At 38.4% G+C, this 23,904-nt stretch overlaps 1 protein-coding gene across 1 annotated transcript in view; it reads left to right on the forward strand.

Annotated features, from left to right (window-relative positions):
* The first annotated feature begins 2,791 nt into the window (after positions 1–2,791).
* LOC107038700 (neuropeptide SIFamide receptor) overlaps positions 2,792–23,904 on the forward strand; it is a 63,204-nt gene continuing 42,091 nt past the window's right edge. Inside the window, exon 1 of the mRNA XM_015257948.1 lies at positions 2,792–3,356. Coding sequence (XP_015113434.1) covers positions 2,792–3,356 — 565 coding nt within the window. The remainder of the gene's footprint in view (positions 3,357–23,904) is intronic.

Here is a 23,904-nt window from a genome sequence, read left to right on the forward strand (position 1 = left end):
TTTTTTTTTTTTTTTTTTTTTGTCCCCAAGTAAATTGATTCACCACCACAAACAATCTCTTCCGGAGAACATATAATTTTTCGGCAGAGCAAATTTTTTCTTTCAGTGCAGTGAAACCTGAATTTCCAATTGTTCCGTAATAGTGCATCAAAGGTCACACTCCCTCCGAAAATATTCATATGGATCCCTTCAGTCCCCCCTCGAGACGAGAACCCTTTGCTCCCCTTTAAAAAAATACGCGTTTATATTTCTCGACCGATAGGTAGATCGATTATTCCACAGCCCCAGTCAGGGGTCTATATATAGTGCCGACCCTATACCGTCGCAGGTATCTTTATCGTGAAAAAAATATCCTCCTAAGTGCACGAAGAATCGTCGATGCTTTTATGAATATTTCACTTGACCGTGAGGTCGTTTAATGCAGTCCAATTATCGCAGGTTCATTTTTGGATTTGTTGTTCATTCATTTTAAATAACAAGATTATAATAATTAAATAATTTCTAATTTGACGCAATTGAACTGTCCGTGTAATTAATTATAAAAAATAACCTTCGAGGTAACAGACCTGGTAATAATAACCTCTATATAACCTTCATATGAGCTTTATGTAACCTTGATCAAGAGGGTTAGGCTATAAGGGTCAAAAGTTGTTGAGGGTCATGAGCGGATCTTATGAGGGTCATATGAAGGTCATAAGAGGCCTCGTAGAGGTCATATGAAGGTCCTAAAAGGGCTTATAGAGGTCACATGAAGGTCATAAGAAGGTTATTGCAGACCTTGAGACGAGGGTTGGGTCGTAAGGGTAAAAAACGGTTGAGGGTCATGAACGGATCTTATGAGGATTATAACAAGGTTATAAGAGGCCTTATAGAGGTCACATGAAGGTTATAAGCAGGTCATTGAAGACTTTGATGAAGAGTTTTATGACATAAGTGTCGAAAATCTGTTGAGGATCATGAGCCGATCTTACGAGGGTCATGTGAAGGTCATAAGAGGTCTTATAGAGGTTACATGAAGGTGATAAGGGGGTTATTGAAGACCTTGATAAAGAGGGTTAGGCCATAAGGGTCAAAAAACTTTTCTATTGCTTCTTATTATTACGCGTTTTCATCGAGACTTCCTGTGAGGGCCACATGAGGTTTACATAAAGGCCTTATAGAGCAGCAGGGAGAAGCGCCATATTTAAAACAAAACTATAAATTTTATGATGTCACTTCATCGAATTAAATTTGAATGGAAAAATAAATTGTTCAACTGAATAAAAACAAACGGTGGAAAACCCTCAGTTTTAATTGACGCTCCAAAATTACAAAATCAGTAAATATTTAATTTTATATATCCCTCAGCCATTAATTTTCACCATTTTTTCACCATTAATTTTCTCCTTCACCATGTGACGTAACTCTCCACCTCAATATCTCCCGCAATTTCGCGTACAAGCGAAAGTATATCCATTAGTCGAAGATTCCCTACTGTAATTTCTCATTGAGAGATCTCTCCATTCCGGAAACTGGGGAAAAACAATCAACGTGATTTTTGAAACGACCACTCGAAGTTAATGTCGTTTATATTTACGAGTGATATTAAATAAGGAGGAGAGACAATTTTCCCAATGAGAAAAGTTTTATTTGGAAATCTTCTTGACTTTATTTTCACGAGAGTGGAAGAGTCAATAGGGAGTACAAATAAGTACTGAGGGTGCGTACAAGGTTAGACGTGGTCAGGGATGAAAGAATTTTCGTGGGATTTTTAAAGTTTCTTCGGCGGTAAAGTATACAGATTTAATCCAATTGAATTACTCTATCATAAATAATTAATAATTGAGATATTTAAAAAAAAGTGAATGAATAATTTCTCCATTTTTTTTCATTAATTCTCATTAAACCTTCAGTTTAATTAAAAAATAAATAAAATTAAAAACAGTTAAGGGTCACGAGGGTCAGAACGAAAATCACGAGGGTCAGAATAAGGATGATGGAGGTCATATGGGTGTTGAGCGGAGCAAGCAGGAGGCGTAATCCTCTAGTTATATACTACAGAAACAGATGATGTGCAAAATGACCATTCGGAAGCATATTGCTAATTTATTAGCAAAAAACTATTCTACATCAAAAGAAACGTAATTTTCCGCTTGTTTTTAATTATCTCAACATAGTACCTATTCTTCCTAAGAAAACCCCCTCCAATTCTCCATTGAATCCCCCGACTCAACATTTTCCCGCATATGGCTTCCAAAAAAAAAAAAAAACCGGCGCGCTTCAATACAATCCCCCGACGCTTGCGCAGTTCCGGTGGAGCTTCGAGACAGCTCGTCGCTGCTACAGGCGCATCTCACCACTCCAGTCTGCGGTCGTCAACTAAAGCGGACTCATTAGCTCTGCATGCGCCAGCAGCGCGAAATTTAAATCACCGAGCGGAGAAAAAAATCCCTGAATAAACATCAGAAGACGACAGTAATTAATTCATCCCCTTAATCACCCTCTCCAATCGCCCCCATTGGCTGCCCTCACCCAATTCGAGATGACGATTTAAGAAAATGAAAATAATAATGAAAATTTGTGTGAATTAATGAGTGAAAATTTTGGAGTGGTTGATTTCCCCGAGCACGAGGCCCGCGAGCACGTGAAAGTCAGGTGTAGCCCCTGGGGCGCAGGTGAAGTTGCCAGGTGTGCGCGTGCGTGGTGAAGGCAGCGGGAAACCGAAGCAGCGGAGGAGAATTCCAAATGGAATTGTAGAGTGTCCGCAGAAAAAAAAGCAATTGAATAAAAAAATAAGGGAAAAAACATCTAAATGGTTGACACACTGCTGGTGGAGTTTTCCTCGAAATATCATCCGATGTTGCAGCCGCCCTCGCCACTCCTGGAGATGGCGTCCCTCCGTCTCCCGGACTCGGAGGAGTTTGACAACGAGCCGCGAAGAAGAAACGGCAACGGCGGCCTGACGACAATAGGCCCACCCCTCCGTGTGGCCAACGATGTCTTCGCAAAGACCAAAGACGACATTCGCGATTACGTCAACAATTCACTCACCGATCTCGTGACGGACGGGCCGCGTACATCGATGGACGAACATCCTGGTGTCCTGTTCAATGCCAGTGATCCTGGACACATACCCGTGGAACATGTGCCCGATCTATTCTACCGGCACAGTGTTGCCATGACCACTGTTTACTGTGCCGCCTATTTCATTGTATTCGTTGTTGGTCTTGTTGGCAACAGTTTTGTTATTGCTGTTGTTTATCGCTCACCACGTATGCGCACTGTTACCAATTTCTTTATTGTGAATCTCGCTGTTGCCGATGTATTGGTACTGGTTTTCTGTCTACCCGCTACGTTGTTGGGGAATATACTTGTCCGTGAGTATTTAACTGGTTTATTTATTAATTTGGGGATTTTGGGGGAGGCACTTCGGGGATTGTGGTCGAATGTAATAAATACTTTTGGATAAAAATGAAATCTCAAAATAGGAATTTGGTTTAAATGGGTCACGTCGACTTCGCTCTCAGCTGAGCTTTTGAGGAATATCTCCGAATCGAAGAGAAATAGCGGAATTTTCGTCATGATCTTTTTTGTAGAACAAATTAAGAGCTACAAAGAAAGTTATGACAACATTTTTTCTATCTCCCTTAGATTCCGAGATATTCATTGAAAATGGACTAATAGTCAACATCGACTTTAACCGTTTTACCGCTTCGCTACTGATGCGTAATAATCGCACTTTAATAATTGGTCATCATGGGAATTCTCATGACCCTTAGAGTAACGTGCTTGGAACAAAATGAGTTCGCTTGTCTTACACTGTTGGAGAATTTGGATGAATTATCCCTAAAAAGACCTTGCATTCGATTTAAGGTGAAAAAGACAATAAAATTGCAACTTTCTCCAAAAATTCGGGTAAAGTCCCAATTTTTTAGCGGCAGGAAGAGGGAAATACCCCAATTTACATGAATTTTTAGGTGAAAATGAATATTCATTGACAAATTCCCTTGAATTTTCAGAGAATTCCTTGAAAATTCTGGGAAATCCAGGAGTTTTGAAGGGATTTCTTGGAAATTCAGAGCAATCTGGTATTCAAGGAGCGATTTCTCAGAAGTTCTATGATTTTTCACTAATTCTCCCAGAATAATTAAACTGGAATTCATAGTTCCCACAGATTTTTCCATGAAATTATGAATTTTCAATGACAAAATTCCCTGAAATTTCAGTGAAAATGATGCTTGTTAGGAATTTCGAAGACCTTTCCTAGAAAATCTTTAAGAATTTAGTAATTTTTGTAAGAAATAGAAGAATAATTAAACTAGAATATTTGCTCATGTTTTGTTTATATTTGTCTATAATATTTGTAATCATCGAACTATAATTTGTGGCCATCATGACAATTGTCATGACCCTTACAATAAGTTGTTTTGAACCAAATGAGTTCGCTTGCAAGATCACTGTTAAAAAAATTTAGCTGAATTATTTCTTAAATGACCTTGAATTCGATTGAAGGGGAAAAAGTCAATAGAATTTCAAGATTCTCTGAAAATTTAAGTAAAGTCTCAACTTTTTACGAATTTTTCAAGTGAAAATGAATATTTATTGCCCAATTCCCTTGAATTTTCAGGGAATTCCTTCGAAATTCTTGGAATTCCAGAAATTCTGAGGGAATTCCCTGATAATTCAGAGGAATCTGGAACTCAAGGAGAGACTTCTCTGAATTTTCATAATTTTCCACCAATATTCACTAATTTTCCTGGCATAATAAAACTGAAATTGACAGTTCCCACGTTTTTTTTCATGAAATTACGAATTTTCAAGGACAAAATTCCTTGACATTTCGGCGTAAAATTTTTAACAGTGTAATTCAACAAAGAATCCTCAAACATCAATCCAATGTTTTTCCCCTGCAAATGAGACTCTCGGCGTTTAATTTATTCGAAATCCCAAGTTGAGTGGATCCCCTTAATTTGAAAAGTGTTTACTCAATGTATACATTCCTGAAGTGCTTCGAGGATTCCATAGTTACAACTTTCTGGAGTTTACTCGCCTCGAGGATATCAGAAAGCGGAAACTCTTGGCCTTTAAGTCGTCGGTCCTTTTTCCCCTCCCGGATGGGTTGCGGGGATGAGCCCTAAACTCGGATGTATCCGGCGAAAATTCCGGAGTAATTGCCGGGTCCCTGCAATTCCTCGAGAGGATCGATCAACTCTCCCTTCGTCTCCCCATTTTATTGAATTATTCTTGCCGCTACGGATGGCAGATGCTCGCTCTCATTTTCACTCAGTCTTTTGTCTCTGGACGGAGTAAAAAAGTGGAGAAAAATTACAGAACAAGTCAAGTAATCGTGGAGCCAACTCGATTTTCAGTACTTTTTCACTCTATATCGGTTCAAAAGAGCGAGACGAATAGGGAATTTTTCTCCGTTCGCCCGGACAAATTTATTTTACAAAATACAAGATGTGATTTTATTAAAATACGAAAGCTGTTTATTTAAACTAAATAAATCATTTATTTGAAATGAATAAATGGTTTTTTCAAATTTTTTAATAAAAATTTCATGGACTAAATAAATTGTTTGTTTCATATAATTACATCGTTTTTCATGGAATAAGTAAAAAATTTCAAAAAATGGTTTGTTTAATTAAAAAAAAACATTTTTCTGGATAATTTATATCCAACTTTTCTCTTCGTGTGCCTCTCCAATTTTTTTTCTCCCTCTCCCGAACATTTTTGACTACTCTTGAGTTCCACCAGGACATCTGTTCCGAGGAAATCCATTCGCTTGTACGTGACTACTCCGGGAACTCCCGGAATTTGGTTTCACTCTGGAAATGCAGGTATATGGAGGACTCGGGATGCTTCAGAGAGACTTAGCAAGATGGTTTATACACATTGAATGGGTAGAATGGGCGCCTTGACCTCGTGCAGCACAAAAGCACAGAGGCAGAATTAAAAAGTTTTGTTTGAGGAGAATTTATAAGGTTAAAAAAGTCCTCGGGTTTTCATCTCTCTTAAGCTTTTCAATCTGCTGGGATTCCCAGTCACATATCTGGTGTGTCAGGGCTAACGCACTGATAGAATGATTCATTTATTCCAAATCCATTCGTTAACAATAACTAATCCGTTCTATCAGTGCGTGTGACTAACGGAGTAACAGCTATTTATTCAGTCATAGTAGTATAGAATATGAATTAATGCGACTCATCGAGTAGAAAATGATTGGAATATTCATGAAAAGACATTACATTTGGGGGAAAAAAATTTATGCCGAAAAATAATGAGTCGGTTATTGTAACGAGATACTTAACCTATGTCCGAGTAGCTGAACGCTCATTCCCCCAATGATTTCTGCGTTGTTATCAATCTGAGTAATTCTCATTGCGCTAATAAATAATCTTTAATGCACGTAAATAATTAGTTTTCAATGATTTTCTTCAATTAACATAATATTTATAATTCGTCTCAACTGTCCGGCAGTGGATAGTGGTTCAGATACTCGGACATGAGCGGTTTAGGTAATGAGACAAAGCGCTCACTTCATAAATTATTCCTTCGTTTTAATATTTTCCTAGTATTTTCATAACCAAAAGCGATTGGTTTCTGTTCAATAAAGGTCATTAAACCTTCAAAATGCCCAATCAACGTGAAATATCACCACAATTATTTTCTATTAAATTTTTGAATCATTTCCTCCAGATTCCGAGACATTCGTAAAACATTTACGTGAAAAATTCGCTTGGACTGTTGTTTTTTCATTTATTGTTCTATTCAACTCGAGTTATCATTTCTCGTCGCACTCGAATAACAAAAAGCTGAAAATTCTCGGTACAGATATCGAAAAATATTATCATGTCCCGATACCCGGTGTTTCCACAACTGCTCCGTCCAACCACAAACAATAGCATAACCATCAGACACGATTATCACAATTTTTCCCCCGATCGTAGTGGTTATTTCGTGAGCTAAAGAATAATATTATTGCGTGCATTATACATGTACATCAGCCAGTGTCATTTAAAGTCTTAACGACACATTATCTGAACACTCCTGGCCACTTGTCTGGCGCTATTATGATGCACGAGCGTTGGCTCGTGGCCTTGCCCAAACACTGGGTGCTTGGGTGCAATTCAAATGCTAATTAATGGCTCGATCCGAGCGATTTAACTGCAGAACAAATTTTTTCGATTGATTGTTATCAAATATGAGTTGGAGGATCGTGAATTATTGATGGAACGGTCAATAATAGCGGTGCTCTTTTGTCCATTAGACGTTGGAAAAACAATTTTACCGATGCCGAAATTGAGATTCTGTAATATCGGAGGGAGTGATTGATGAGGTGGCGTTTTTACGTGATTTTTTTGGAGTTGAATCTCCCGGGTTTCTGCATAAATCCATCGGAAATCGATGGCAATCACCAGTTTTCAATCTTCGGGAGTGATTTGGAATTTTGGGATTTTGGGGGAAGTATATGTGGTAAAAAGTAGGGTCTGAGACACTTTCGTCCCGTTTTAGGACGTTTGTGTCTTCAAATTTTATTCATTTTTAGGGGCTGGGATTAAGGTATTAATTTTCATTCTGGAGGTTTTAGGTGTCTGACGCGAGGATCTTGTGCCTCAAACTCAACCAGAGTCTCATTTATTTTTCTTCAAAATTTAACTTTATTTGAAATTTATGATTCTGCAGATGTCTGATCTACAGTTTGGTCTGCACGGAGCAACGGAGTATGTATTGATTCTCAATTAAAGTTTTCATGGATTTCGGCGCATTTTTCAAGGACTTTTAATAGAATTTTCAATAGATTTCTATGGAAATAATAACGGACATACGGCTTTCGCCGTATTTCCTATTGATTCTCCACAGAAATTTCCATCCCTTTACAAGTTCTCCTAAGTAATACTATAGAAATTCATATACGTGCAAGGCCATATTGATTCCAATCAACTCAAATAATAACGTGATGAATCATATAAAACCTATCAAATTGCCAGGCGCGCGGACGCGCCTTCGATCTCGTTTAATAAAATTTGATTGGTTTATGAATAATCTTCATTCTGGTTCAAATGCCAATAAGGTTGATACTATTGGCTTGTGGTAACTGAAATAAGAAAGGTATCTTTGCGATTATAAGGTATTCAATCTTCTCAATTAATTCATTCTGATATACTGTGTTCTTCTATGCAGAAAGAAATACGCGTGATTTTTTTTAAATTCCCCTCGCAATCTTCATAAGGGTCACAAGGGTCAAAACTTGTCACATAAAACCCCGAGATCAATCCGATTAATCCCCTAAATCCTTCAACCTCCCAAATTCGGAGTTTCTCCCCTCGAAACACGAAACAGATGATCATTAATTTAACCCCACACGTCGCTCTGGAAAGAGGTTTAAATAAAATCTCACCGAGTCTCCCCTCAGCTGTCGCCATATATCCACTACCCTCGGCCCAAACGAAGGCCTGCACCAGTCCCGCAGTGCCAAGAGTACTTTGACCGCTTTGGCTCGACTGGAGTAAGAAAAATGTGTCCTTGACACTAAGTGGAATTCATCCGTCAAGTCAACAAGGTGTTAGTCAGAAAATTCACCGCAAACTCGGCTGACATTCACGCATCAATTTACTTTAGTAAAGAAAATTCACGGTGATGTAGAAACGAGAGGAAAAAAAAAAGAACAATCAATTTTTTTGCATTCTTTTCTTCAATCCATCATATATCGGGATTAGCGGAGACAATTGCAATGAGTCAGACGTCATTTTGAAGATATTTCCATCATCTTCAAAACGAAATTTGATTTTTAAAAATCGCATCATTTGCTGTAAAAATATAACAGATTGAGTAACTTGCAAAAACAAAAATGCAAAGAAAAAGCAATTTTTTTATTCCCGCTATAAAAATAAACTGAATATTGAAGTTATATCTAATCTCCAATGAGCAAACACTCTCGCCACAGCGGACATTCAATACAACCTCGTAAAGACCTCAGTAACTACTCAGTATGCCCGACACAGTCGCCCTTTCTGATGGGGTATTGCTGTTGTCCCGATTGTTGACTTTCCCCAATACATTAGCCACACGTGGAACATCGACGTTCTCACAAGGACCACCCTGTCCACGGTATACCCCATCTCATTCTCCCGAGAATCTACTTGTATCCGAGACGAGTTTCTGTTTGCATCTATAACCTTGCTCATAGTTTCCTGGGAATCTCCGGAATCTCTCGAGCCACGAGAGTGCGGCAAATCAGCTTTACTCGTCCCTCCTCTCACTCCAGTACTCCAGTTTCCGTCGTGTTTTCTCGTTACTTCCACCTTTTCATTTTCACTCGATGAGGTTTATATCTCTGTTCGTAAGCAAATTCTTGTGGAAAATATATTTTTAAAGGTACTTATTCATTTTTTTTCAATGTCAAAAGTGATTATCTTTCGAAAGCTGCACTCATCTAAATATTTTCGTAATCGAAATATGGGATATGTTTAAGAGGATTATTCCCTCTTGTTATTTTACAAAAAATAAAATTTAAGGGCAACAATAAAGGAGAATATTATCCCTATTATCTCCACTGGATGGAGTTTATATCCATCTTCATCAGGAAATTCTTGTGGAAGATATATTTTTAAAGGAGATTATTAATTTCTTTTTCAATGTCAAAAGACATTTTATGTCATTAGGCCCGATAAATCGCGATTCTAACCTCGTTTCGCTCGGTTAGATCGCGGTTTTCGGGCCCAACGACATAAAATATCGTATGTCATACGGCGATAAAAGCATTATCTGGCGAATGTGGCTTTATAATCACATTCGCCAGATAATATTTTTATCGTCTGATGACATAATATACTATTCTTTCAAAATTTTCACTTCTCTCTATATTATAAAAATCCAAATTAACTCGAAATTAAAACTCGAAAATTAAGGGTCACAAGGGTCAATATAAGGGTCATGGGAGTCAGAATAAGGGTCATGAGGATCAGAATTATGGTCATAAGGGTCAGAATAACGGTCACGAGGGTCAGAATAAGGCTCACAAGGATCATAATAGGGGTCACGAGGGTTAGATCAAGGGTTACAAGGGTCATATTAAGGGTTATGAGGGTCGCATTAAGGGTCACCAAGGTCAGATTAAGGGCCCAATAAAGGTATAATAAGAGTCAGATTAAGGGTCTAAATAAGGGTCACAAGGATTAGTTTAAGATCCGTATAAGGGGCACAACGATCACAGTAAGGGTCCAAACAAGGGTTATGGACCAACTAAGGGTCATAAGGGTTAGAATAAGGATCATGGGGGACATATGTGGGTCATATGGGGGTTGGCGAGCGGAGCGAGCAGAGGGCTTAGCCCTCTAGTATCTAGATAAATTCAAAATTGAAAGATGAGGTATCTTAAGGGCATCCTTCCCTCCTTTGTCATCTTACAAAAAATAAAATGCAAGACGAACAATGGACGAGAATATTGGCGCCATTACCTCCATTGGATGTAATGGAGCCAATGCAGGAAGTTCATATCCCCCTTCACAACCAATTTCTGATGGAAAATTTATTCATAAAGATTAATTTCTTTTCAATGTTCAATTTTTTTTCAAAACATTCTCTTCCGAAGTCTGTACTCATCCGGATATTGTTACAATGAAAAGATGAATCATCTCAATTCCATCAATCCCTCCTTTATTATCTTACGGAAAATAAAATGCAAGAATAACAATAAACGTGAATATTGTCCCCATTACCTCCAGTGGTGTACGAACCCCGAGAGAAACCGGGAATGGAAAATAGGTCGGGCTGCTACCTTGAGTTTATTGAGAGGGGGGACCTGCGGCCTGCGGGGCTATGTGGAGGTACAGAGGGCGTGGAAGAGAGGGTGGTTGGGATATCGAGTGCGCTGGCACACTCGGGGTCACTGGCCCCGGCTGGATACGCTCTGCCTCGCCCGCTCGTAGCATGCAACCCCTTTCCACTGCACACCAGGCACAATCGGAAACTGGAACTCGGCCTTCAAACGTACACACAACTACCGAGAATTCGGCTTTGGAAGTGAGGGTGGGGGATTAGCATGGTGTGTCATGGATTTTGGTGGGCTGATTGATACGAGTTTATCCGGAGATATTGTACTCCGATATGATAGCCCGGAATTTGATGAAACGAAATGGAGAAAAAAGTTTCCATTTTTGTAATTGAATTGGAGAATAATTTACTTTGCTTTTCCGAATGGAAATTTATGAAATTGATAATGCGTCTGGAGTGGAAACCTACTTCACTCCACAGAAAATTATGGAATTATTTTTGCTAGTTGCTAAATTGAAGTTATAATTAAAATTATGATGCAGCAGGCATCAAGATATTTAATTTGTTCCTTCAAATGGAATCATTGAAGGAAAGTTAATTGAATCAATACTGCAACGAGTCGACAAATTGGCACAGATGCCAATTTGTCGACTCGTTTCCGAAATCTCACGTGTTTCAAAACGCACTCCGTCCTTATCTTAACCTAAAAATTCATTTCATCTCCAAATCACGTTATTTTTAATTAAATATCAATTTTCCTGAGATCTCCTTCAACAGCAAATATTTGTTATGTCGTTGGGTCCGAAAAAACCGCGATTCTGACCGCGCTTTGCTCGGTTAGATCGCGGTTTTCGGGCCCAACGACATAAAATATCGTATGTCACACGGCGATAAAAGCATTATCTGGCGAATGTGGCATTATAGGAGAGGATTATAATCACATTCGCCCCCCCCGCATTATAGGAGAATGCGGCATTATACGAGAGGATTATAATCACATTCGGCAGATAATATTTTTATCGCCTGATGACATAATATACTATTAGGGAAGGATAGGGTAAAACGGACACTTTGGACTTTTTTTGAAATATTCATGACGTGTTGAATTATTTATGAAATGGAATAATTTTATTTTTCAATTGAAAAACAATGATTCCTCTTTGTGATGAGCTGAGACTGAGCTCAATTGATAAATCTGTTTCTGAGTTATAGATATTTTCAAAAAAATCAAAAGTGTCCATTTTACCCTACCCTCCCCTACTCTGTTCAAAATTTTAATTCTCTCAAGAAGGTTAAAAATATCGTCAGTTCCGTAGTGTCGACGCTCAACAAATGCTAATCCCCCGTGGCCAAAACCTTTCACGCCTACATTTTCCCAGGAAATAGTGGAAAAGCCCTTTTGATGGTACCTCACGTACACAGGAAAGTGACATGACCTTTTATTTATTGTTGTTTACTCATCTTAGTGGTCACAATTAACCAAGGTCACACGATAGTAGACACAATAATAATTAAAATTATTATAAAACAGTCATCAAAGAAGTTATTTTGTTCCTTCTAATGGAATCATTGAACGAAAGTTAATCGAATCAATACTGAACTGGGAATCAAACCCGAGTCGACAAATTGGCATCTCTGCGCTTTACCATTGTGCTACAGTAGTGTCTACCGCACCCGGTCCTCATTCTTACCTAAAAATTCATTGAATCTGCAAATTATCCTCTTGTGAATTAAATATCAATTTATTAAATGTTGACTAGTGACCGTGTTAATGAATTATAAAGGTTTTACTTAACGTATTGTAAAAATAAATTGAAATTGCATTGTTGTCCTCATGAGGATCCCAAAATTTGTCTACCAATTTTCTGAAATGCACTCCATCCTCATTTTAACCTAAAAATTCATTGAATCCACAAATCCCTGTGCTTTTTAATTGAATATCAATTTTTCTGACAGCTCCTTCAACAGTTAATTACTCCAGACTTCCGTAGTATACTCTCACCGGGCACACGAACACATCTCATACCCAGAGAATCGTAGATTGGTGATGCGCGGGTAACGCGTTGTACAGAAGCGCTTACCTCATGAATATTCAAAGGTGCACCCGAAACTGTACCTCGATTGTTTCATTTACGGATAGAAGATGTTGCCTCCCACAATGACTAGAAATTCCTCATTCTCGCCGTAGACAGTTATGTTCCATTCAAAATGTTCTCGGTTACATGCGTCGAGGCTCGAATACAGTCGAATTATTTTCCATCTCCTTATCCAAAATTAATTAGAATGATCTTTATTAATTTGTCGAAGTAGTGAGGCGAAATCCTTTCCCATTATCCGCAAAATTCGAATGTTCTGTCATCGAATGTTCAAGGCCACCACTGAGACTAATGTCGTTTTTTCAGGTGCATCGCAGTATCAAGGTATACTCATGTGTAACCAAATAATCAGATGACACATACGTCTGTTCATACTCGAGATATCAAAAGATGAAAAAAAAAACGTTATTAGTGAGACAAGTGAATACTCTGCTTTGATGAGGAATTGAAGGGGATTGTGATGATAAGAAAAGAAACAGAAGTGAGAACAAAGGGAAAGACAAAAAATTCTTGCCATTCTCCGAGTTTTCGGTGATGTTTCGTTTTATTTGGTCGGGGAAAAACTGCTCATTATTTGTGAGGGTTTTTACACTGGTCAGCAAACACTGATCTCGACTAGACGAGTTTTTGCTGCTGGATACGAATCACTTCACCTGGATCCAGGGCGGCGGGAAAAGTTAGAGATGAAACTAAGTTTAGAATTCGGAGTCCCGTATTTTTAGACAATTCATGCTGAGGAATAATAAATATTACATTCCCAATTGAACTGGAACAAAAAAAAATGCATACGAGTCCGAAGGACTTTAATGTCCCAGTAGATGATAAAAATGGGGCAAAATGAAATTGAAAAAATAAAACGAGGAAGAGATAGCCGGGGAACCGTGTCAAGGCAAGCACACAGGGGCAATACTCTCGCTCAACCTAGATCGCAGGTTCACACACCTGTGTCCTCAACTGTTAGGAGGGATGCGCGGCTAACCCCATGACCCGGTCGTACAACTGGCGAGAGAACGTAGTGGTTGGATGAGCTTGGGGTGGTGGCTGACATTATATCTCCGACTGCTAATGAAAATTCGCTGAGAGCACATGTGACAAGCAATTCATTATCAATTTTTCGCAATTTAATTTCATTATCGATATGAAAATGAGGAGTCATGGACAAAATCATCTGATACTTTCCCATTTTTTTTCTTATTTGGGAAGTGAAAGATGAAATATTTAAGAGATTAAATAATTTTTATCCTTTGGGAATTGGAATTCTCTCAAGACGGCGGAAAATATCGTGCGTTCTATAGTGTCGACTCTCATCAAATGGTGATCACCAGTGGCCAAAAGCTTTCAAGTATACATTTCCCCGAGAAATAGTAGGGAAATCCTTTTGATGGTAACTCACGTACACAGAAAAGCCACAAGAACTTTCATTTATTTCTGTTTACTCACCTTAGTAGTTACAGTTTAGGTCACATAATACTAGATAAAATTCAGTAGCGAAGCGGTAAACCGGGTTAAGTCGTTTTTTACTATTGGCTACTTTTTGACGAATATCTCGGAATCTAAAAGAGATAGAAAGATTTTTGTCATGACCTTTTTTGTAGAGCCAATAGAGCGTTATAAAAAAAGTCATGAGAAAAATTTTGCTATCTCTCTTAGATTCCGAGATATTCAGCAAAAACTGGCTAATAGTCAAAATCGACTCAACTCGGTTTACCGCTTCACTACTGAATTATAATTAAAATTATTATACAAGAGTCATCAAAAAAATTTATTTTGTTGAACGTTGATCGAATCACTACTGGACTGGGAATCAATCCCGGGTCGATAAATTGGCATCTGTGCCCTTCACCACTGCGCTACCGTAATGTCTACCCATTCCCTGAAACCTCAGGCGTTCGAAAACGCTCTCCGTCCTTATTCTAACCCAAAAAATTCATTGAATCTCCAAATCATCTTGTTTTGAATTAAATATCAATTTTCCTGATATCTTCTTCAGCAGCAAATATTTTCTACTCTTTTGAAGATTGAAATTCTCTCGAGAAGGTTAAAAATATCGTCAGTTCCATAGTGTCGACTCTCATCAAATGCTAATCTCCCGTGGCCAAAAGCTTTCACGCATACATTTCCCCGGGAAATAGTGGAGAAATCCTATTGATGGTAACGCACGTACACAGAAAAGTCACGAGACCTTTCATTTATTATTGTTTACTCACCTTGGTGGTCACAGCCAAGGTCACACGATAGTAACTCACATGAGCCGAGAAAATCCGAAAAATATTGCGGAATCTCGAGGTCTTGAGCTGTAGATTTTATGCCGTCTCTGTGCGACCGTTCGCCGATTTTTCCTCTTTATAATTTACTGATTCCATCGAATATTGGGAGATGATACGAATTATTTCATTGTAATGAGTTATTTCATTGTAAGTTATTTCATTGTTATTTCATTGATTTATTATTTAATGAATGGACAATGAATGATTAATAGGAATAGTTTTAATGAAAAAATTCCTCGAAATATCATAAGGCCCTGGAAACTCTTGTCACCTGGCATCGGGAGATGTGACCCACAGGGTGTTTATATATACCTCAAGAGGCGTATGAAGTCCGTGATAAATACCGCGAATTCCAGTCGAAGCTGTCGCAGCGATCCTATCGCTTCGAGAATCTCAAATGCGTGAACATCTCTGGGAGAGGCGTTGGGATATGGCAATCTTAACGTGTTACGGTTATTTTTATATCATCACTATCTAAATATTCACCATAAAATCGAGAAGATGAGCAAAATTTACCAGTAGACGGAAAAAAACATTAAAATCCACTGGCTAATTTATGTAAAATCTCGACGGACTTCATTTTATTATAAATTATTGTTACATTTACTTCTAAATCCACTCATTATTTTAATTAATCAACGATTAAAAATTGAAATTTTCAATGGCTTCAAATTTGTTTCAGTCTTTTACCAGAAGTCTAATAACAAAAATGAGATAGTTTCATGCATGTGACGTTTTTAAATGAAATATTGATGAGTTTTATCTAAAAGTGTTAGTGTTATTAGCATTAACTCAAAGTATCAAGTATCATTAAAGATAAAATAACAAATTATATCAATCCATCATTGTTTAATCATTGCCGTAACCTTTAAAATTATCAATTAACCTTTTAAAATCCTTCAATACCTAAAAGTTATCATTGAACAACCAATGTAATAAAAATACCCAAAATATCACTTTTATTCAAACAAATCAACCGAATTTGCGAATAATCTCAGTGAAATTATTTGCAATTCAGGGGTATCGTTAACGCGATGCAACTCAGGTGATTCGACCATTGACGGTTTAGTGGATAGCTTTATAAAAAGACGGAATGGCACACATGGGCCGCTAATAAAACTGACACTGCGGAATGAGAGCGTGAATATGAGGTTCTGGGTATTCGATTGGATTTATATCGTCACTTTTAACTGGGTCGCAGGGCCGTGAATACACTCACCTTTGAATTACCCTTTTTTTCCATTCGGCAATTCTTCACAGAGTCCTCGCCACACAATTGCCCTCGTCTTATTTACGTTTGATTTTACGATCCTTTAACCCTGAAGGTGATGTTCAAATTTATAATCAAAATTCTGGAGGGGAGTTTCCCGAGGGAAGTATCACTACTGTCCAGGGACGATAAATAGCGGACGCTTTATCTGCAGAGAGCGGGGGTTTTGGGGAGAATCACGTGCCAATCCCATTTATTCTATCGCGACACATTCTTCGGGAATTTTTAGGAGGAGGGGAGGGTCTTGGGGAAAAACAGGGGATTAATAATAGTGAAGGTCTGTCGGGGATTGATATACGGAGGATCATTTTTAATGCGCCAATTTTTGTTGGGACTAGAGAAGAGTAAGACCTTTACCTTAAAATGGAACTTTTTAAATAATATGAATATTTTCGTTACTTGTGCGTTAAATGAAATTTGCACACATCGGGATGGAAAATTGGGAACACTCGTGGAGAAAGTGTTCTTTGACCATCGGGAGCGTGTTAATGTACCTTAAAACTGATGAGTTTATGATAATGATCTTCTCAGCGGTTCATGGGTTATTCGCGTAAAACGTAAAAGTAATTTAAAAAATTAGTTTTCGAAAATTCAACAATTTTACGGCAAATAGCAATGGTATTTGACTTTTTTTATGATCCATGCATTTAAAATTCATAACCAAAAAAATTGCGAACCCCCCTCCCTGCCCTAATTTTTTATGGGATTTTTCATGAGATCAATATATGTTTTTTTTTTCATTCTCATTCATCAGAAGTTTCTGTGCTATAACAACTACCCTGTGGACTTGTATATGGATCGTCTCATTCACTTCATCGACTGTTACAAAAAAATCCAAACCAAGCTGAATTTACAATAAACATTGTAAAATTCAATTTTTGAATAAAAAACTCACATATGTCAATAAAAATTGGCCTCAATCTAATAATTCGGAGGTAAATTTCAAGGTAATTTATATACTTTTACCTGAGCATGAAATGTCTGTACAAATTTGAGCAGAAACCGAGCAAATCTCGTCATTAAGAGGAAAATCATGGAAATTCAAATCGCTACATTATCGCGTAGAACAATTAATCTGGAGGATGGAATAGATGATGTGAGGTATCAATTTGGAGATCTCGATGAGATCTTCAAATTGACATATGATTTATCCTTCAGCTCATATCTAAAGCCACGATAAATGGCGAAAATTGTCATTTTTGGTGCGTGACATAACGTAAAAAGTGGAAACAATCTGCTATAACTGGATGAAAATTTCATTTCATTCAGAATTACCGTGCACAATTTCGAAGAATAGTAAATGCTTTTCAAAATGGTATATATATATCCCCGTCTAGTCCATTTCGGTGCATTTGAAAATCCAACTAAAATCAATTTTTCAAGTGAAACATGAAAATTCAATTTTCGTCTAAAAACTCATAAGTTGATGAAAAATTGACAAAATTGGGCAAATCACGGGTCATTTTGAAGCTTATTTAATAAGCTTTCCAATGAGTACACTACATTCATGGTTCACGAAAGAGGAAGAAGGAATTGAGTATAGAAACCAAAGAATGAAGCCTGGTAATGCTTACGGATATTTCTGTATTGGAATATTGGATGAACATAAAAATGGGAATTGGTCGGGAAGTTATTGGTTCGGCCCCTCATGGGTCGTACCCACTCCAGCCCACACACAATGAGGGCGAGCGAAGCGAGCGACCAACAACCCAGTCCAATGTTTTATATACAGAATTGGCCCGATTTATATATAAAAGTTATATAAAATACAAATTTATATATAATTCATATATATTTTATATAAATCTTATATATATATTTGAAGAATATATTAAATTGGTCTATATTGTATATACTTTTTATATATTTTTCTATGGGCCCTCCCTGGAGAAATTTTACTGCAATCCAGTACTTTTAGTGTCTGCGCTGTGAGCCTTGATCCACAAATAATTTCCCCATCAGTTCGAAATGCACGAGTCAATGTCATGATTCGCACAAATAATGGGCCCTCCATCAAGAGGAATGAGGTTAAGACGTGGTGTGAAATAACAGAAGAATATCCCCTCGGATGCTGCCGCTCGAGAGACAACCCTCAACGCCAATAATTCCTCAAGCGCGAAGGTAACCGAGAGGGCGCGGCTCCAACAGATTAAACGGTAACACACAAGGCTGGAAGGATTGCGCGAATGGTGGTGGCTGGTGCAGAGGCACCAGAGGCCCCTGGGCTTGAAGTACACGGTGCGCCGGGGGGGGGGGGGGCACGGAGGTGGCAGTGGTGCACAGTGAAACAGGCAGAAGGGTCGCGGTAGGCCGCACTAGCTAGACAGACGGAGACATGGCCTAATTTATACTTGGCCTGTACAAGGTCGTACGCCTAGTGAGAAGACAATTACGTATCTGGGTCGCAGACGGATGTCCCTATCTCGCGGTTCATTCCGATGATATAGGCTTTTTATATTAATTTTTTATCGATTTATTCCGATTGAAAAAGAGGATTCGATGATTATTCTGGGAATATCTTCACGATGAAACGGTTTAGAAGAAAATGGCATAAAATATTTTTTGTAGCAGATTTCATCAGCTATAAAAAAGTTCTTATACTACTTTTTCCTAAAGCTAATGGCTTTTGAGATTTTTTCAAAATAATGAAGGATAATTTTCTTTTTTGTTTATGAAATTAAAGAACAGATGCTTTTGTTACTTCGCAAATATTTTCATGAGGAAGTAGTTTAGGGAATGATGTCATAAAATATTTTTTGTAGGGGATTTCATCAGCTACAAAAAGTTATTTGACATTTTTTTTCTAAACTTAATGGTTTTTGAGATATGTTCAAAATGATGAAGAATGATTTTTTTTTGTTGATGAAATTAAAGAACAGATACTTTTATTACTTCGAAAATATCTTCATGAGGAAGTAGTTTGGAGAAAAATGTCATAAAATATTTTTTGTGGGGGACTTCATAAGCTACAAAAAAGTTATCTTACATTTTTTTTCTAAACCCAATGATTTTCGAAATATTCGTGAATAAAAAAATTTTTTTCAGCTGCAAATCAATATCCAACTAATTTTCATGGTTGAAATTCCGTCTGAACTCGCAATAATTTACCGAATGCAACAGCATATGCACTGATAACTCCGCGAGAGATTATGAAATCGCAATGGACACTGGCTCCTGTGCATTTCGCCCTCTGATTTTGCGGTTATTTGCGCGTTCCCATCAAATCCCATTGCGTATTCCATCGCGCATTGTTCTCCCGATTATGCGGAATTTCATAGTCCCGTGGATGAGCAAAGTGTGGGCGGTTGTGAGGAGTCGAGAGAGTACAGAATGCACATGAAGAGACGAGGGGAAGGGGTAGAGAGGCGAATAAGCTAAGGGGTGTGGTGGTTACAACGGGGACGGGGATTTTGGATTCGCTCGTTTGGCCAAGGGTACGGGTTCTGAAATTTATGACCGCGACCATACATCCACCCCCTACACCATCCGTACATGTGTATCGTGCATATACGATGGCTTTACACGCTCTGGCCCCATTTGGCCAATGTCAAATGGTCAGACTGAACTCTGACTGACAATCAATTTGTGTAATTTATAGATTCTCCGATTTGATATCGTCACATGTGTCAGTTTACGGATATCCAAGGATCTCGTTCAAGTTGGCATCTTTTGTTCACGTAAGATTTCAGTTTTTACGAAAACCTTGTCATTCGCATACTCTTTGAGAATTTTTGTTGTTGAATACATTTTTTCGGGAATTTGTTCAATAAATATCGTAAACGGACGACATGAACGTCGCAAAAAATAGAGGGAGTAGGCATTTATTTTGAAACCAATATTTAGGGAAAGGTAAAAAATGTTTACGCTGGGAAAATGTTGGCCGCCAACGTTGGGGCAATGCTGGCCGCCAACGTTGGGGCAATGTCGGCTGTCAACTTCAAGCGAATGTCTAATGGGGTAGTCCTCGTTACCAACTTTAAGGTAATGTCGAATTCCAACGATGGGGTGTAGTTGGCCGGCAACCTTGGGGCAATGTTGGCTGCCAGCGTTGGAGCAATATTGGCTGCCAACGTTGGGGCAACGATTGAATTCAAATTAAATACATCGCCATAGAACTTCCTCTCGAAAGCTAATTGCGAATTTATTATAAAAAATGTATTGACTATGTTGTGACGAAAAAAATTTTCCACTTGTTTTCCCTGTTAATCGAATTCACAAAATCCATCTACCGAGACCAAAATCCCTGTTCACAATGTGCAAGGAGAATCGTTTGAAATAGAAACCTACGAAAATGTCATTTGCAACAACAACTATCGAGACCCACACTCGATTCCAGCCCCACGATAATAATACCCACTGCAGCCAAGGTCGAAGAAAAACAATGGAGAGAGAGAAGAGAGAGAGAGAGAGAGAGAGAAAAATAACACTGGGCACAGAAATTGGAGGGCACTGGGACACCTGGGGTACCGGAATTCAGGTCATGCATCTCGGTCACTACCTCTCTCGCACTTGCCCCCCAGTCACCTTTTCACCCTCTCCCCCAATAGCCTACACCCCTCGGTGAAACTGTGCCGTGAGAGAGATCTACCCCCAAAGGTCATGTCCCTCTCGATTATTATCCTATAAAAGGTGACCCACTGGAGGAAATAAATTCATGTTCTCAGCATTCTCATCACTTCCCTTTTCATTCAGTCTGTTTTAATTATTCTGACATTTGTTTCTGTTTGAAATGATGTTGATGCGTTCGGAAATAGTTTTAAGGTCGGGATTCATTGAATCTGCTGAGGTTCTCAGGTGATTTGACCCAGACAGTGCCGCGAATTTGATTGAAATCAGGTTCAGGTGGTCCATAAGGGTTGAGGGGCAGAAGGGTTATATAGGCCATGCGGAGGTCATATTAATATGTCGCAAAAGGATCTTATGTGGGTCGTTTAAAGCTCACGAAGGTCATAAGGATCCTAAAAAACATGAAATTCCATCGAGAGTTGATTTGTAATTTTCAGGAGAGTGACATTCAATTCGATTTAAGAGGAACATGTGGGAAATTGCTGTTGAATTGTACATAGCACAGTTATTTTACTAATAAATTAGCAATATGCTTCCGAATGGTTATTTTGCACATCATTTCTTTCTATCATGTATTGTCATTCTTTATTTTTTTCATTGTTTATTTCATTTTATTACCTTGAATAAGATTTCTTTTCAACTAATTTGGTCAGATGTTCAACTTAGTTGAATGTTATCAGCATCATTATTCTTATTATCCCTTTCTTCTATACAACCGATTGTCTTTTTTACGGTTCTATCTCTCCTCTCAGCGCTTCCATACAATGTTAATAGAAAAATTTTCTTTACACATATTTGAAGGAATTTGAAACATCATATTTGAAGAAACCGTCAGAAATCTCACTTTCTGGGAAATTCATGAAAAATTCGAAATTTTCAATAATCATCATGAAAATCACATCAACCAATACAGCTATCGTAATTGTCTTTTAACTTCAATTTAATGGCATTAAAACAAACATTTTAAGCTATGATTGAATTCATTTGAAGCATGATATTCGAAAATATCCCTGGAATTCTGATTTTCAAAAAATACAAAATTTTTGCAAATTTTCAAATAAATCAAAATACTGATTATTGCTATCGCCTTCATCTTTGAACTCGGTCAAAAGGACATCCAAACAAATTTTTTAAGCCATCAATCAATCAATTCAGAACATTGTTTTTAGTTATTATAAGACAACCAATTTCCGAAAAATTTTGACAGTCACAAAAACTAATCGATGAATTAAATTTTATTCAATGACGATTGGTAGGGCTCAACATTTGAAAAAAAAAAGATTCAATTTCATCCATTCATAGAGGTTAGACCAATGAGAGTCAAGTGCAAAATTTAATAAAATATTGTTCACAATATTCATTGAAGAAATTTCCGAATAAATGTATTCAACAATGAAAGATCCGAAAAACACACAATTGGAAAAAAAATGAAATTTCGTGAAATTTCAGATTTCACTGAAAATTCAGTAAAATTCCAGAATTTTAAGCAGCATAAAGACGAGAATTCCTTAAATTCTAAACGGAAAAATTGCAAATTCATGTCATTTTGTTTCTGAATATTCATGTTCCACTAAAAATTCAATGAAGTTGTGAAATTTCTATCTGACTCCCGCTGAAAACTCATGAATTTCCGTGAATTCTACTTAAAACATGAGATTTTATAACCATTTTTTCCCTAAATCCGATTCAACGTCACTCTCATGAGATTTACTATAATATCTTCCGTGAAATTTCAAAAAATTTCCAACAGTGTATGGAGATGAAAAGATTTTCGACAAAACTGAAATTCTACTTGCAAAAAAGTTGCCAACTTGATCAAACTACTGGGATATCCTAAAACCCTCAGAATTACCCGCCAACAATTTTCCCCGAGCTCCCAAAATCCTTAGAACTCCTCACAGTCAACAAACATTGAGCCCCCATCCCAGCTAATCCTGACCAGCCCAAACGACTTGATAAAATCGATTGGTAAATAACTTCCCGTATCGTCGTAAAGAAGATACTAGGTCGGGTGTACTGAACGCGATACGAGAATATATAAATAAGGTGTGTGTACCTTGCTTGAAGTGGCCCAACGACCACCAGCACGAGCGAGAGAGAAACCTCTTCAGTGAGCCGGGTCGGTGGAACCTTGAAGGCGATTCGAAACCGGGGCAGTGGCCCCTTTGAGCTTCAGCGCGCACGCGCACACCTCAACTGTCCCGAGAGTCGACTAGTCGAATAGAGAGGCTCGCGGGGTGCAACCAACCGGCGAGGTCTCCTGCGATGGGGGGGGGGGGGTGCACCGGAGAGTTTGCCCTACATTTGCTAGGCTAATCTACCAGCCCGAGGTACAGTAAACTCTCCCTCTCGCTCTCGCACTCCCCTTTTTTTCCCGCGCGCAGCCCAATGTGGAACAGTTGAGGGCGACTGTGCACATCTAGGCTCGGGTTCTCCTCGACAACTCCGTACATTCGTCCGCACAACCCCTCACTGCACCCCTCGGTGGCCTCTTTCCGCCCATCCCTCATGCGAGTTACTCCTTAGTTTTCCGATTTTTCTTACTCAAATGTTTGGGCTTTCACGCGCATCTGGCTTCATTGCGGTGAGGAGAATCGCGGGGGGGGGGGCTACGGCGTCGGGGGAGGTTTGTTGTTTACGATTTTTCAGGTTTGTTTCGGGAACAATGAGGGCACTGGTAAAAATTTTCCCCTGGAATTTTCGGTAACGGTCTGGCAATCCACGGAGAATCGAGCCCACGATGAGGAAAAAATCTTGGAAGTAGATAAATCCCGACGTAGTCAGACAAAACTGAAGAGGCGAAAACTATTTCGACTTTCAATTGCAGATATGCATCTGGAATTCTAAATGAGACTCGAGGAGTCACGAGTAGGTGTCGCAATTTTCACGGAAGTTTAAAAACTCGACTTACGGCTTAAGAGGACACAGAAGCTCTCTCTCTCTCTCTCTC

The sequence above is a fragment of the Diachasma alloeum genome, unplaced genomic scaffold, assembly GCF_001412515.2.
Source record: "Diachasma alloeum isolate Michigan unplaced genomic scaffold, Dall2.0 Dall_scaffold_00178, whole genome shotgun sequence".
Taxonomy (NCBI): domain Eukaryota; kingdom Metazoa; phylum Arthropoda; class Insecta; order Hymenoptera; family Braconidae; genus Diachasma; species Diachasma alloeum.